This window comes from Echeneis naucrates, chromosome 10, assembly GCF_900963305.1.
Source record: "Echeneis naucrates chromosome 10, fEcheNa1.1, whole genome shotgun sequence".
Taxonomy (NCBI): Eukaryota; Metazoa; Chordata; class Actinopteri; order Carangiformes; family Echeneidae; genus Echeneis; species Echeneis naucrates.
Window position 1 is genome coordinate 18311357 of NC_042520.1, and position 14276 is coordinate 18325632.

At 40.2% G+C, this 14276-nt stretch overlaps 1 protein-coding gene across 1 annotated transcript in view; it reads right to left on the bottom strand.

Moving 5' to 3' along the window:
- LOC115049723 (connector enhancer of kinase suppressor of ras 2) overlaps window positions 1-14276 on the bottom strand; it is a 57988-nt gene that overhangs the window by 41282 nt on the left and 2430 nt on the right. The window contains exon 2 of the mRNA XM_029512192.1: window positions 4527-4690. Coding sequence (XP_029368052.1) covers window positions 4527-4690 — 164 coding nt within the window. The remainder of the gene's footprint in view (window positions 1-4526; window positions 4691-14276) is intronic.

Sequence of the window (14276 nt, forward strand, 5' to 3'; positions counted from 1 at the left end):
ACAAGAACTTGAAGAGAGCATGTATGCACAGCTGTAATTAGGCTGTCCTGTGAGTCAATCTAAACCTGTGTGCAGCTCTCTCCAGGGGATAGAGCGCTGAGATGAAGCCGGGGGGGGATGCCCTGTGTGTGTGTGTGTGTGTGTGTGTGTCTGTGGAGAAAGGGGGAGAAATCATTTGAGCAGTGCATGCATATATCTGCTTGTGTGTGCCAAATCAATACAGTAAGAGGGCAACACTGTAAGAGCAACCCTCCCAACCAGCCCCTTCCTCCTCCTCCATATCAGCGTGGTTGCTATAGCAGCTGTGTGTGGAGTGGACTCTCCTCTGCACTGATATTTCCACCACTGTCCACTAAATCAAACTCAAATGCCTTTTTATGAACTGTTTAGGCAAAAAGTACAACTTCATGTTTAACCCTTTTCTCCAAAGTAGTGCCATTTTAAAAGTTAGTTTACTATTCATTTGTCTTCATCATAAGCTTTCAGAAATTAGCATATTGATAAAGTAAATGTTTAGGTGTATCATTTTCAGGTCAGAAAATGGGCTCAATTCAGGCTCAACTCAACAAGTTTTTCTTATTCAGCTTATTAACAGTAAGTGAAGTGCTGATTTCAAACTGAAGCTGGTCCTTTTTTTAATTTCTACTTTATTTCTTTTTCTTGAAGTTAAATGTGGGTTGTTGGTTGTTGTTTGATTTTTGCTTTTGTTTTGTTTTGTTTTGTTTTGTTTTTTCAAAAACTGAACACAATTTTAAAATTGGCACCTGGTGTGATGTGTCTATGTGGTCCGTGTTTATGTGAGTGTTTTGATTCATTCTTGAGTAAAAGCAATGAACAACTATGTAGGAACAAGGCTGAGAGAATAAAATCACATCCACTAAATGGAGACAAATATACACAAATGCACACAATCAGGCAAGAGTGTAGAGGCACAGGGAAATAAGTGCAGACAGTGTTGCAGGATGCTATCTCACAAACCGGAGGTAAACCCAAACATTACAACTTTCACTGACGCTCTCTTGTCTGGATCGTCCGAGGAGTCCTGTCTAATTAGCTCGGATGTTGAAATGAGGATGAACAGCGTCAGAAATATAAATTATGGCAAATAATTAATAACTCTGAAGTAACCCACGGGATTTTCAAATCAATTTTGAGTCATGCAGGGTAACTCTGAAAAGGAACCAACATAGGAAGGTGGCTCACCCGCATGAAAGAGTTAGAGGAGGAGAGGAAGACATGAATTTCTTTGTCAGAAAAAAAAGAAGAACTGGGAAGTAGAAGTTGGAAACTAATTATTATTAGAGATGAAGCCAAGATACGTCATGTGTTGTGAGAACATGTTGAGACTTCAGTTGTTTGTAGGGTGTTTTGGTTTATAGTCAACGATCAGATAAATGAAAAGTGTGGCAGAAACAGTCCTGATAGATATGAAGGTGTCTGTCAGTGTCAGTACAAACAGATAATCGACCTCCACACTGTGTGCCTGTGTGTTATCCATTGTCATTAGAGTGTGATACCATTCCTCAGCTACTGGAGGAGACAAAAGAGCTTTAGAAATTGCATACATTTGTACCCAACTAAAGCTCAACCATAACATTTGTTTTGTAAAGTGATACTTAATGTGAGAGACTTCACAAGTTGTGTTTAATATGTGTCAATAAGATACAATCTTTGGGATACAAAGAAATCCCTTAAATGGATGTCTGAATGCGATTATTACAAGAATATAACATTTACACAAAGGTAGTTGAGCAGATTTCTGACTATTACTATTATTTCTGACTATGGTAAAAACCATAAATTCTTGCAATACAGTAGTTGATGATTGCGCTCAAAGCTGTGACCGGGCTCTTACAGCCAGATGACTTTGATTCCTTGATAAAATTGATACTTGAAAGAGACAGGACACATCCACGTCCCTGTTCTGTATATTATTCTGTGTGTAGTTAAATTCACACATTTTGCTCAAGTGCTCAGCTTTGACACTTCACCCTGGAACGTCAAAGCAAAGACGCCTAGGTCTATGTCTTTTACACATGCCTCCTAACTCAGATATTAGGATGAGCAGAGCAGTCATTTCATTCTTAACGTATGCCTGTTTCTCAGTACGACTTGCTGGAAATTCACTGTACACATACGGACCTACTTAGATAGATATACTGCAGATGCTAGGGGGAAAACTCAATTGCACAGGCATAAAAGGGAGGACTTTTCCACATTTACAGCAAGACTGAAAGCTCAGTCAGCACTTAAAACTTGAATTGATCCAGGCCCACAGAAGCTCTCCTTCCCCACTGTGAGAAGACCATAAAGTCGTAATGGTCTAGCCGGGGGAATTTGGTTTTGCTTGACCTATGATCAATTATATTGCTGACTACAGTAACTCTGCAGTGAATCTTCATTACCCAAATATTCACAGATACTCTGGAGCTGTGGCCCTTTGCTAAATGGGACGTTATCCTTGAACGGCAGTGCTGTTTAATTTCATCCAGGCTCTTATGCTTACTGACTTAATTGATCAGATCAGTGAACATGGCAATATTACTATAAGAGAGTCCAGTGAAGCAAGAAATGAGAAGTAGCAGTAGAAGTTTCAAAATAGTCTGAATATCTAAGCCACAGGTGTGTTTACACAAACTGACATACGTGAGCCTGCCTCGCACAGGAAAACTGTACACATGCACAACTATGGTCAAAATAAGGTCAAAATAAATGTGTAAAATAAATTAGTTGATTGTGATTGAATTTTGCAATTATAGGTTTGGGAAATAATTTAATATTTTATATATAGTTTCATTTGTAAGATGATATTTTGTTAAAAATCAGCCTAATTATTCTATTGTTCCCTGATCTCATCTTTAAATATTCACATCTGATTAATTAGAGATTATATCTGAAATACAAAAAGTAAAACCCAAGTTGTAATAAATAAACATATAAGTGATTATGCTTGTTTACTTGGCATGCCTAAAATTGTGTGTTTGAGTGTGTATGTATGTGTGTGTGTGTCCAGTTCCATGACGTACAGTGATTGCTGCTCTGGGACACTCATTCCCATGCTGGAACATCTGAATGAGAAGAGGTGCTGATTAGCACACGCGCGCACGCGCACACACACACACACACACACACACAGTCTGTCTCTCAGACCGTCACACATTCAAACCCCAACTAATCCAGCCATGTGTGCCTGAAAGATAAGGTGCATCCTACATACTCTTTCTACATACCCTCTCTCTCTCTCCCCCTTTCTTCCCTTTCACTCCAATTCCTCTCTCCCTCTTTCTATCTCCAGGAGAGTAGCACCAAATTCTCCCTAATTCTCTAATCCTGAGCAGGGCCACTGCACATATAGTCAGCAGTGACAGAGGCAGCACACACAAGGCAGGGTCAATATGATAGAAGATTTTTCGAACCATTTCTTGAGCCAATATCAATATCTGGTTGAGGAAAATAAACGGCAACCAACATAACCATGTTTCTACACGAGAGAGCTTCTTATTCTTGCATTAAAGAAAAGTCTTCTTGAAACAATCTCCACAGATATAGTGATGAGGTAAATCTGGCAAAGTGAAAATAGCATCAACATCAAACATCAAATATCAAAAATATTTTCCTGCACGTTTTTTTTAACCTTGTTTAAAGTCACAAAAGAGATTAATGTTGGCAAACAATATAACATGACAAAATAAATAACAAATAGAACTGTCTAAAATACACAAAATGTGGTTTTAACTTAGCTATAGCAAGTGAGCAAATTGCTAACACATAGGCCATCAGAGACCATATTAGCCACATAGGCTGAGTGATTATTTAATGGCACATTGAATTTCCACAGTTTGCGTAAAAGATGTTCTTGTTCCATTGACTGACTCCTCCTCTGCAGCTACGTTTTCCTCTTCCATCCTGATTACCCATTCCCTCAACAGTCAGGATTTCCAAATATTGACACCAAGCTATCGACTAATGGCAGGTTTCCCGTGACAAAGTTGAACTGAATGAGCAAGTTAACTTATCAAAGCATTCAAACTTCAGTTAATGGACTGAACCAATATATCCAAAACTATTGATATTCAATACTGACTGTAGACACTTAGAATCAAAATGCTGTTCTGTATGTTCTTTGTATGGAGCTCCAAAATCTACATGACACAGCAAAAGAAAATCAAATGATCCAAAATATGATTGATTAAAACTATTCTTTAATTAAATAACTAACCTAGGACAAGTGGACTTTATTTCTATATCATGAATCGTATTTCAACAATAGCTAGCACATTTTAGCCAGCAAGTTAGCACCACTTTCCTCATATTATTTATGAATTCACTTACATTTTTCACTTGTGTGACAGACCCTTACTACGTTTTGCCAGTTTTGGGGCTCCACAGATTTAGCTCATTGCAGTCACACTAAGACACACTCAAATACATAGTAGCACAAACATCCTGGATCTGTGTGCGCGACTACTTCCAAGGTATTGTTGACTGAGAAATGTTATGTCGTTGAGTAAGAGCAGCTGACAAACCAGGGCACAGAGGAGGTCGACAGCTTCCAGGATCAGCTCCTGATGTCCTATTCTGGTGACGCCCAGCTCCTCCAGCTCCTGATGGGTGATGTGTAGCAGCTGCTCCCCACCCATCTGCTCCCGCTCAAAACTCTTCACGTACTGCTGGAGACAGTCGTCCAGACCTGAGGACAGCGAAGACACACACACATCAGCTTGTTGGTGTTTCAATCTTACACCACAACAGGCCTGCAACTGAGAACTAACTAAAGTGGACAATCATTTTCAGTGTTATTTCTTCCCCTCCACAAATTAAAAACAAACAAACAAACAAAAAAAAAAAACTAACAAAATCTGTTGATCCATTTTGAACAGTATGTTGAATCCCAGTCCACTTAGAAGTAACACAGAAGTCAGTCATGAGTGCAGACAAAAAGTGACGCAGTCTAATTCCAGAGCTCACTTCCATGTTTCCTTTACAACTTCAGTTGACACAGCTGACCAAGAACTGATGACGATTATTGTGTATCATGTCATAATATGATTTCCTGTGGTATCACCGCAGAGGTATACAGCCCATGCATTTTTATTGCTTTCAGAGTTTGCAGAGTGAAAAGACTGACTGATGAAGGGTGTGCCCGTATTATACCATGAGAGATGGGACTAACATTGACATACGACACTGTTAAGCTGTGGTCGCCTGTCATGCAGAGAACCAGCCAGCTGCTGGTAGACGTGGAGGGTCCAGGATGCGATTGATCAGTGAGAGCCTCAGGCTTTGAACCGAACAAAGTCAGCAGAAAGCATTCCTCCCCACAGACCTAATGAACAAGCCTGCTCAAAAACGAGCATGCTCGGAGCACAAACGCATGAGAGGAAGCAAATCCATCCACACAAAGCCAGACACAAAGACCCATAGAGCAACACAAAGACTACACTCTGACCCTCTGTAAATACATATATCAATAATGCATACAAGTACAATTACAACTGCTGTTGTTATTCAGGGTCTTGATGCCTTTGTGGACTTATGCTGTTTAAGCAGCGTGGACCTGTGAGGAAAACACTGATGCCCAAGGGAAGCAATGCTGACAGAGAGCAGACAGTGTGGTAGCACGTTAACACCGTCGCCACATACAAACTCACTACAAAGAGTGAGGAGGAGGCATCTTGAGCTTGGTATGCCATGGGACGTAACAGAGAAAATATAACCATACTGCTACTCTGAGTGACAGACAAACAATCTGTCACATACAGCACAGCGAAGCAATTTTATATCTAACACATCAGTTAGAGACTCCACACTGTAGCAACACCAGAGAAAATAGTTAAATGGAAAACATTCCCAATGGACAGACCCTGATGTCAGTCTGTTTCACAAGCAATAATAAAGCACTCCAACATCTAACACTGTTACGAAATCAAGTGGATGAAAATGACGATCATGATCTCACAAATACACACAGTATCTAAACATGTACAATAATCAGGGGATGCTATAAGGCATCAATAAAAAAATCTTCTCCATTAACAGTTATTATTAATCTAAACCTTCCAGGCAATCAAAAACAGGAATTTTCTGAGGCCGTGATATAAAGCATCTAATATACTCTGTCTTACACCACTGATGTAATGTGCTTCACTGTACTTCAGAACAAGTTAGAGGTACTTTACTCAGTTACTTTATTTGTGTATTTAATTCTCATGCTAATTTATACTTTCTAATATCGGACTACGATGCAGAGGGACATTTAAGGGATATTTAAAATATTAACAAAAAAAAAAGAAGCCTCTGAAAATTCTGGATGACTGAATTGGTTTGACTAGACATCAGTCAGATATTGTTTTAAAGTACCAATATATTTGAGGGTAAAGACGCAAGCAGCTGATCAAGAGACAGCAGTTATTTGTGCAAACACTAATAAGATTTAAAAAAAAAAAAAAAAAAAAAAAAAGTCCAAAACCACATAAAGTGGTGTTTTAAAAAAGATTTGTCCAACTCAACAGTAGAGAGACGGCAAGGGCTTCAACAGAGGACCAAGTCCAAACTACAGGGCAAAGATGAGAAGACCACCAAGAACAGGCGAACAAAAACTGCACCATAAAAAACACCAAAGAGATGTAGAGAACTCCCAGGAAAGTGTGAGGGTTTCTTATTGTTGATTGATTGTTAAATAAAAGTAAGTGCACTCATTCACACCAGCCAAAATTGTTTTTCTTTCCTGTTAATATAAAATGTTTACTACAGTGCCTGGTAGTCTGGTGTAGGCTAATAAATCATCACCAGTGTTGGCAGAGATATGCATGAGTGGACTGAATGTGCAGATTTTTTTCTAGGCGCAGTAAATATGGAGGTAGAACAGAGAGAAAGCCCTGCAGTAAAGAACTAGAATTTCTAAATACGAAACCTCTGACCCTCATGTTAAGACATGGGGGGAAAAAAAATGAAGTCTTCATGTCCATACCCAAGGGAGGTGAGCCTCCTCCTCCAAACCAATGCCATACTATCATTCCATCTCCCACTCCTTCTCTCTCTTGCATTTATCCAACAGCATTTACATCCCAGCATCTACCTCGAAAGCATGGAAACACTTCAGTAGTAGCCACGTCAGACAAAAGGGCAGTTAATGGCTTACGTCGTCACAATGCAAATGCAATATGTCACCTCATCAGCAAGATGAGGACAATATAATATAGTCCTCATTGCACATTTCAGATTCTGTGCCGGTAAAGAAAGGGAAATTATTTTCTCACACCCATTATTCTAGTCATCTCTTCACTCCAGGTGTCAATAATTGTTACACCTTTTCCCCTTTTTTACTCTCTTCACAGACGTAAAATTTACACAAAGAGCTGGTGAATAAAGAATAGTAGAGACCGAGGCTGACTGACGTGTCCTCCTGTAGCACACACATATAGATGAATGCGTTATTGTGTTGATTGCAATGTATTAAGTGGCTGTTCTTCTTTAGAATATGATGTTTATCAATCAAATATGTGGTTATTTCCTCACACACATATATATGTGTGCATATGCACACACACACACACACACAAACACACAATGTGGCATACAGCTGCTAGCCAGTCACATGAGTCACAATGCCTCCCCTAGAGGACAAACAACTGATCTGGGTTCATCTGCTGAGTTCATATGCCAGCTGTAAATAGCACATTCTGCTATTTACACACACACTAACTAACACACAGCGGTCAGGTTCAGGTTCATCAGTACTGCACCACACCAGGCGAATCATGATATTAAAATCATGTAGATATTATTAGTCAGGATGTGCAGCAGTTGTGGCTGCATCACACAGCAACAAATACATCTTCCTGTCGCCCAGATGCTCTCACTGCAGGAAAGACTACTGACCTCAAGCTTAAGTAAGCATTGTAATAAGGGCCAGAACAATCCTAGCCTGTATACAGCTGAAATAAACAAAAAGTAATTTTGTACAAGTGTGCTTTGTGTAATCAATTGCTATAATAGATATAGAATAGAATAATGTTGCTATAATCAATCTTGCTATATTCTAGGAACTCAATATTGACACATATTGGCTCAAACAGACCATCCCTGCATCCCTCCCATGTTTTCACACTTTGATGAGTCTATGTGCAAGTTTGCTCTGCAGCTGAACATGATTTCTCACCTGCAGCACGTGCTTGTAGGGGGGAGAGTGGTCACTTCAGCTAGTGTTGTGTTTAGTAGGCAAGCTGTTATCATATTAACAGTGCAGCTCAACGCCTTCATCATGTCATACTGTTGATGTTGCGTGTTGGCCCTGTGATGGACTGGTGACCTGTCCAGGGTGTTCCCCGTCCTCACCCAGAGTGAGCTGGGATTGGCTCCAGCACCCCCTCATAACCCAGAAACAGATGAGCAGTAGAAGATGAATGAATGAATGAATGATCGGGGAAAGGTGGCAGTGTAGTTGTTGTACTATAATAAATATAAAGTATTTGTTAAATCAAAGATATTCAGTTACTTTTATTAAATAAATTGCAATTATAATGTTTGATAATGGCTTAGCTTGATAGCTTTTTTTTAATTATCAATGGTTATACTTCAGTGCGTAAAAATGATGCAGTTTTAATCATCAAATATAATTCATTCCAATTCAGCCCTATTCTGGATATCAATTAAAAAAATGTTGTTTAAGGCCATTGTAGCCACAAAAGCACTTTTTAATGTTCCTTAATACTCCTTATCTTTTGACCAACATAAGAAAAAACCTTGTAAAATTGAATCATCTCAATAACAGACACTGAAGGATCCCTTGATCCTGACTATCACTGAATCCCAGTGCGCTGAGGCCTGGACAAGTGACTCGTGTTGACAGCTTCAACCAGATTTCATGCAATTCCCACCAATCGTTTCGCCTTTCCTGGGCAAAATATACCCCTCCTCTTCAGACAAGGTTGCCAAGCAACCAGAGCAAAAGAGGCCTCTGAGGAGAAGTGAGGGGTCTGCAGTCGCTGCCCCTCAGGACCCTGCTCTGATGTTAGGCTAAGGAGTTACACATACGCATTATGAATACGCACACAAACACACATATTGTATCATTTGTGCTTTCCTTGCGCTGACTCAAAGGTTGTTAAAGGCCACACTAATAAAAAAAGTGCATTTACAACCAAAAACTTGCATACCAGTGATATTGCTGCTTGGCCATTACCATTAACTGAAATCAAACTGTCAAACCTGTGTTTTCCTCTGAGCACATGTTTGGGGCATAGTACAGACTGAACTTACAGCTGTGACAGGCACCAAAGACTCCTGTCCGATTGCCTGCCCCCATCTGTGAGCTTCCAGCTGGTGTAAGTGGTTCGTTGAGTGCAAAGAAAAGACACAACACTCGCTAAAAATATTCTCACTGTGCTATATTCATCACATCACGATGGAATATTCTTTAAGACCATGCCGTTTTAGCTCCCCGGAATACAAGCTTTCAGGCGCACCTCGATCTGCTCAGTAATCCATCTTGCAGGGAGGTGTCAAGAGGCAAACTGAAGGAACAGGAAGGAGGAAAGCAGGTAAACTAAGAAACTACAAGCATAGCTCAGAGATGAGACAGCATGGTGCGCATGAAGTTTCATCTGATTTTTAACATGCATTGTAGATTGGTCATTATCTTTTCCTAAACTCTCTCTCAATTCCATTTTCCCCTCAAAGTCTGTTTAAGGACCCTTGAGACGAGATTATTATGTTCTGTAGTCAGAGACTGACTGTTGTTTTGAAGTGTAATCACCAGTGCCGCCCTGAGCTGCTGCTGCTGCTCCAAATAGAAGTTGTTGTTTGAAGTCATGACATCTGAGTTAAATTTGTCTGGAAGTCGGGAGTCTGAGTCCACAGACCACATCTTGTGCTGGACTGTGGGCTCGAGCTTGGAAATTTGTTGCTGTGGTGCGCACTACTTGAGAATAGGTCACCGTCTTAATCATGAAAAATGCTTTAATAAACTTCATGTCCTTTTGTGCCTAAAATTAACCCAGTTTATCAAATTTATAATAAGCGGATGAGGATCATGTGATTACATGGCCCATATTTTTTCATATGACGGGAGTGGAATGGTGATTATCTGCAGTACTTTTGCTGGAGAGACAGGAACTGTAAGATTTTTTGAAAATGTCCCACATTACAAATTAAATAGATCACAAGCCAATGATATGCCCCTTGCCCCTTTTAGCTGTCCCTCTCCAAAACTGAAGCACACTATATTCTGTGCAAACCAAGGGAAGCCTTTAATGAATGGGAATTTGGTGTAACTGCACTACAACTTTCCAATTCCTCTAAAATTGATTATGAGTTGTCTGAGGTCCACTCTCGTTATATAACCATGATACAACGTTAGATAATTGACTAATATTTTGCAGTGTTGCTGCCAGTTGAGTGAGTAGAAACACCGAGGACCTCGGCCTCTGCATTTAGGATAGATGTAATACATAGACGCTAAGCCGACGCTTTAAGCCACTGAGGTGCGTCTCGACTGGAAACTTACTTGGCGCGCTTACTTTTCCAGATGCCAGGTACCTGATGACTGAAAGTCTACTTCAATGCCCTTGGCGATACACAAGATCTACACAAGATGCAATCACATCTTACAGACACACACCAACACGGCACAGCTTAGCATTTCATGGCGTGCGGTCAAAAAAAGTTTCTTCCTTCCCCTCGGAAACACACCTGAAGAATCAACAAAGGTTCCTATACTCAATAGGCCACAGCATCATTCAAGTTAAACCAATCAGCACCCATCACCCCACAATCTGCTCTCACACATATATAGCTGAGAACTTTCATTGCTGCATTTTTAGATTTATTGTGATTGCATTTTTTTACATTTTTGACCAAGGCTACAAAGATCAGTTCTATGTATTAATATCATCTTATACACACACAGCGTGCTACTTCATTCTTCAGAGGACAATTTTTTTAAAGCAATTAATTTGGATATCCCTTTCAGGTTCAACATTAAACATGCAAATACATGAGACATTGGTGATAATAATCTTACATTTATATCATTACGGAAATATAGTCATCTAGAGTGCCAACTGAGCCCCTGTGCTGCAACATGGAGTAACTGGTTACTAATATTGGATTCATTATTCTGATTGCAATTTGGTGTAAGTAATCCCACATGCTTGGCTCCAGCAGCCCCACAACACGGAAATGGAAAAAGCAGTAGAAGAAGGATGGATGGATGGATGGATAGATAATCCCACACGCATTATCACGCTATCAGTTCTATAAAACAACTTCATAACCTCTGTCACAATCATAACACTCACAGGAAATGATTCTGCAACTATGAGGATGATTCAATCAAGAGATATCTATGTTTTTGAAACATTTTGAAGAGGCAGCTGTAAGTCCAAGCTTGAACAGACAAGCCCCACTTGTATGGAGTGATGACAACTGAACTGAAAAACACTGTGATCTCCTGATATCAATCCTGTCCAGTCACCAGTTTCTTCCTTTAAATCAGGGTTTTCTTTGTGTTCCGGCTTGTAACACTAGCAAATTACATTACATTTCTACATGACACTTTCCATGCAAGTTGTTACATTCATAGATCTAAAGCTTGCGTATCATGTGAACTGTGGGGTCCTGACCAAAGGCTGAGAAACTTTGCTTGAAGTTAATATGTGTTGTCGTAAAGCGGCAGCCACGGAACAACAGGTGCAAAATCAGCCGGGTAAAACTCATAGGACCGTCCGCACACACACACACAGGCCCCTCTGTCCGAGCAGCCGGATAGAGTGGGTGCTTTGATATGATGCCCACTTCATCTCTCATTCTCTGCACTGCTCTGCCATCGCCTCTGGGCTGTCCCCCCTCTTTTTCGTCATGCCCACCCTCCCCCATCTTAGGCATCTCAGGCTTCCTTTCATTTTGCTTTGCCCCTCTCCATCTCTGAACCCATGCCCTTGCTCCTGTCGCTCTGTTCAAAACAGACGGGAGAAACGTTCTGTTTATGTGTGCTTGTGTACGTGTAAGTAAATGCTGCAAGCTTATGCACCTCACAATGTATCTGGATGTATTTGCTGCATGCGTGGCATATAGGAAGTCAATTTGGAGTCTGTGTGTGTTGCTGCGCCCCATCTTCTGACATGTGCTGTGACTCCAACACGATCAGATCTGGTTTCCATGACTACCAATGCCCCACTTAAAGCTGCTGTTCCAGAGTTTGTGTGTTCATGCATGTGTGTCAGTGAATATACACACTCTAAATACATGCCATACATTTCTGTGAGCATTTGCCTTCGTCTGAGTACATGTAACTGTGTGTATCCATAAATCGCATGCAGCTCTGGTTTTCTTTACTCCATGAAAATGGAGGACTGGAGGAGTTTCCTCTGCATGTGTGTATGTGCGCAAGTGTGTGTTTCCCCATAATAAGGCACGCGCCTTAATCTTTAATGCAGCTGAAACTACAATGAGCGCACAATCAGGGCCAGGGGAAGCGTTTTTTCCAGCACAGACTACCTTACCATGTCAGCAGGAGACTGAATCAGAGGACACAGTATGGAATGGTAGTAAACATTGTCCTCGACACCCCGGGAGAAAACAACAACCAAATAACATTGAAGCCTCTTCTCCTTGTGGGACCAGCACTACACACACATATATATGGTCAAATTTTCAACACATAATAAGTTGTATATGTCACGATCTCAGTCATTCACAGTCCCTTAAAATCGGTGGGTTTTTTTTTTTTTTTTTTACTTCCAATGTAACTGCACACAAAGAGAGAAAGATAGATTACTGCAGGAAACGTGAACTGCCTTATTCATTTTCCCATCAATGTATGCATCAGCAGGCTGCCGGTGCTGTGTGCCTGAGAGCACAGGCTGATTTCACGAGGTACACACACAGCAGCAAGAGCAGAGGGGAAGAAGTCCATCTTTCTTTGTTGCCTGACGCTCGAGCACAGATCTGTACACATCATACTTTACACATCAATTGTGTCTGCATACACCCGAGTCAAATACATACCCTCATACACACACATAGAGGAAACTCCTCCGGTGTGGGTGTTCAAATCAAAACAAATGAGTCATCTCTCTGTGAGCATCACCAGCATTTTGCTGCTGGAGCAGTTCTTCTACAACAGAAAGAGATACAGTATCGTCAGCTTGGCCTGGTAGCGAGCTGTGTCAGGTCCTCTCGACAGGACTGCAGAGTTTCCCATCTCTGTGTCCCATATTCTTTCCTACAACAGGTCTGAGCTACTGAGGGAAGGAAGCTGTGGTCAATAAGATCTCTATCAAGCTTGTGCTAGAGGCACATAACTGTGATTTCACTTCATTTATTGTCAAAAATTGATTCTTAAATTGTTCACATTAATGAACTGATTCATAATGTTTTGATGATTTCAGCTATCATATATCAGTCCAAGCTGATGATCTCATCGACTAAAAACCTGCCAGAGGTTGACTCAGTAACTTGCTCCATTCAGTGAACAACTATGATAGACCTGATGTTACTCTATAGGGAATACTTGTACTGTCTGGTGCTATTTATTTCAAAGCGCTTTATACTGCATACATTTGTATTCATTTTTATTCATGTTATTATCGTTATTAACATAGGTCTTTTCTTTGTGATTTCAAATGGAGGGAATTTTACTTGTAATTGAGTATTATTTCTTTAAGTATAGTAAAAAGAAAGTTTCTTCTGATTACATTAGAAACTAGAACGGCACACATAAACATGCAAAGCTCTGCCATGGCCAAACTGTCAGCCTGTGAGTTCACCAACATATGCATTGATTTGTCAAAAAAAAATTTCTTTTTCAATAAGCCAAACATTATCTCCTGAAAAAAGAAAAAAAAAAACTAACAGAAATGGCTGAAAACGAACTTCTTTAGTGGGGACAATAAGTTTACAAAAACAAGATTAAGTGATACTTAGATGGTGTTGTTGCAAATACCCTAAAAATAATCAAAGTGAATTGCAAAAGTATTTGATCTGAAATAGCCTTTAATTTTTGGTTAATTTTCCATCAAATCTACTTATGTGAGGTAAGTTATAACATTGTGATTTCTGCGTAGAATACTGATATTTTGAAAGTGGTGGCCTTCACTTGTCTGAGATGGCGCCTGGGGTCTGTGTGGGGATCTTCATTGGATCTATCGTTTTCCAGCATCCTGTCATTGCTCTACTTGTGCAAGTAGTGGCGTTAAATGCCCTTAAAAACATTAACAACAATAATAAAAATGACACATCCAATTCAGCAAAAGTTTTTGCCACATTTACTCAGC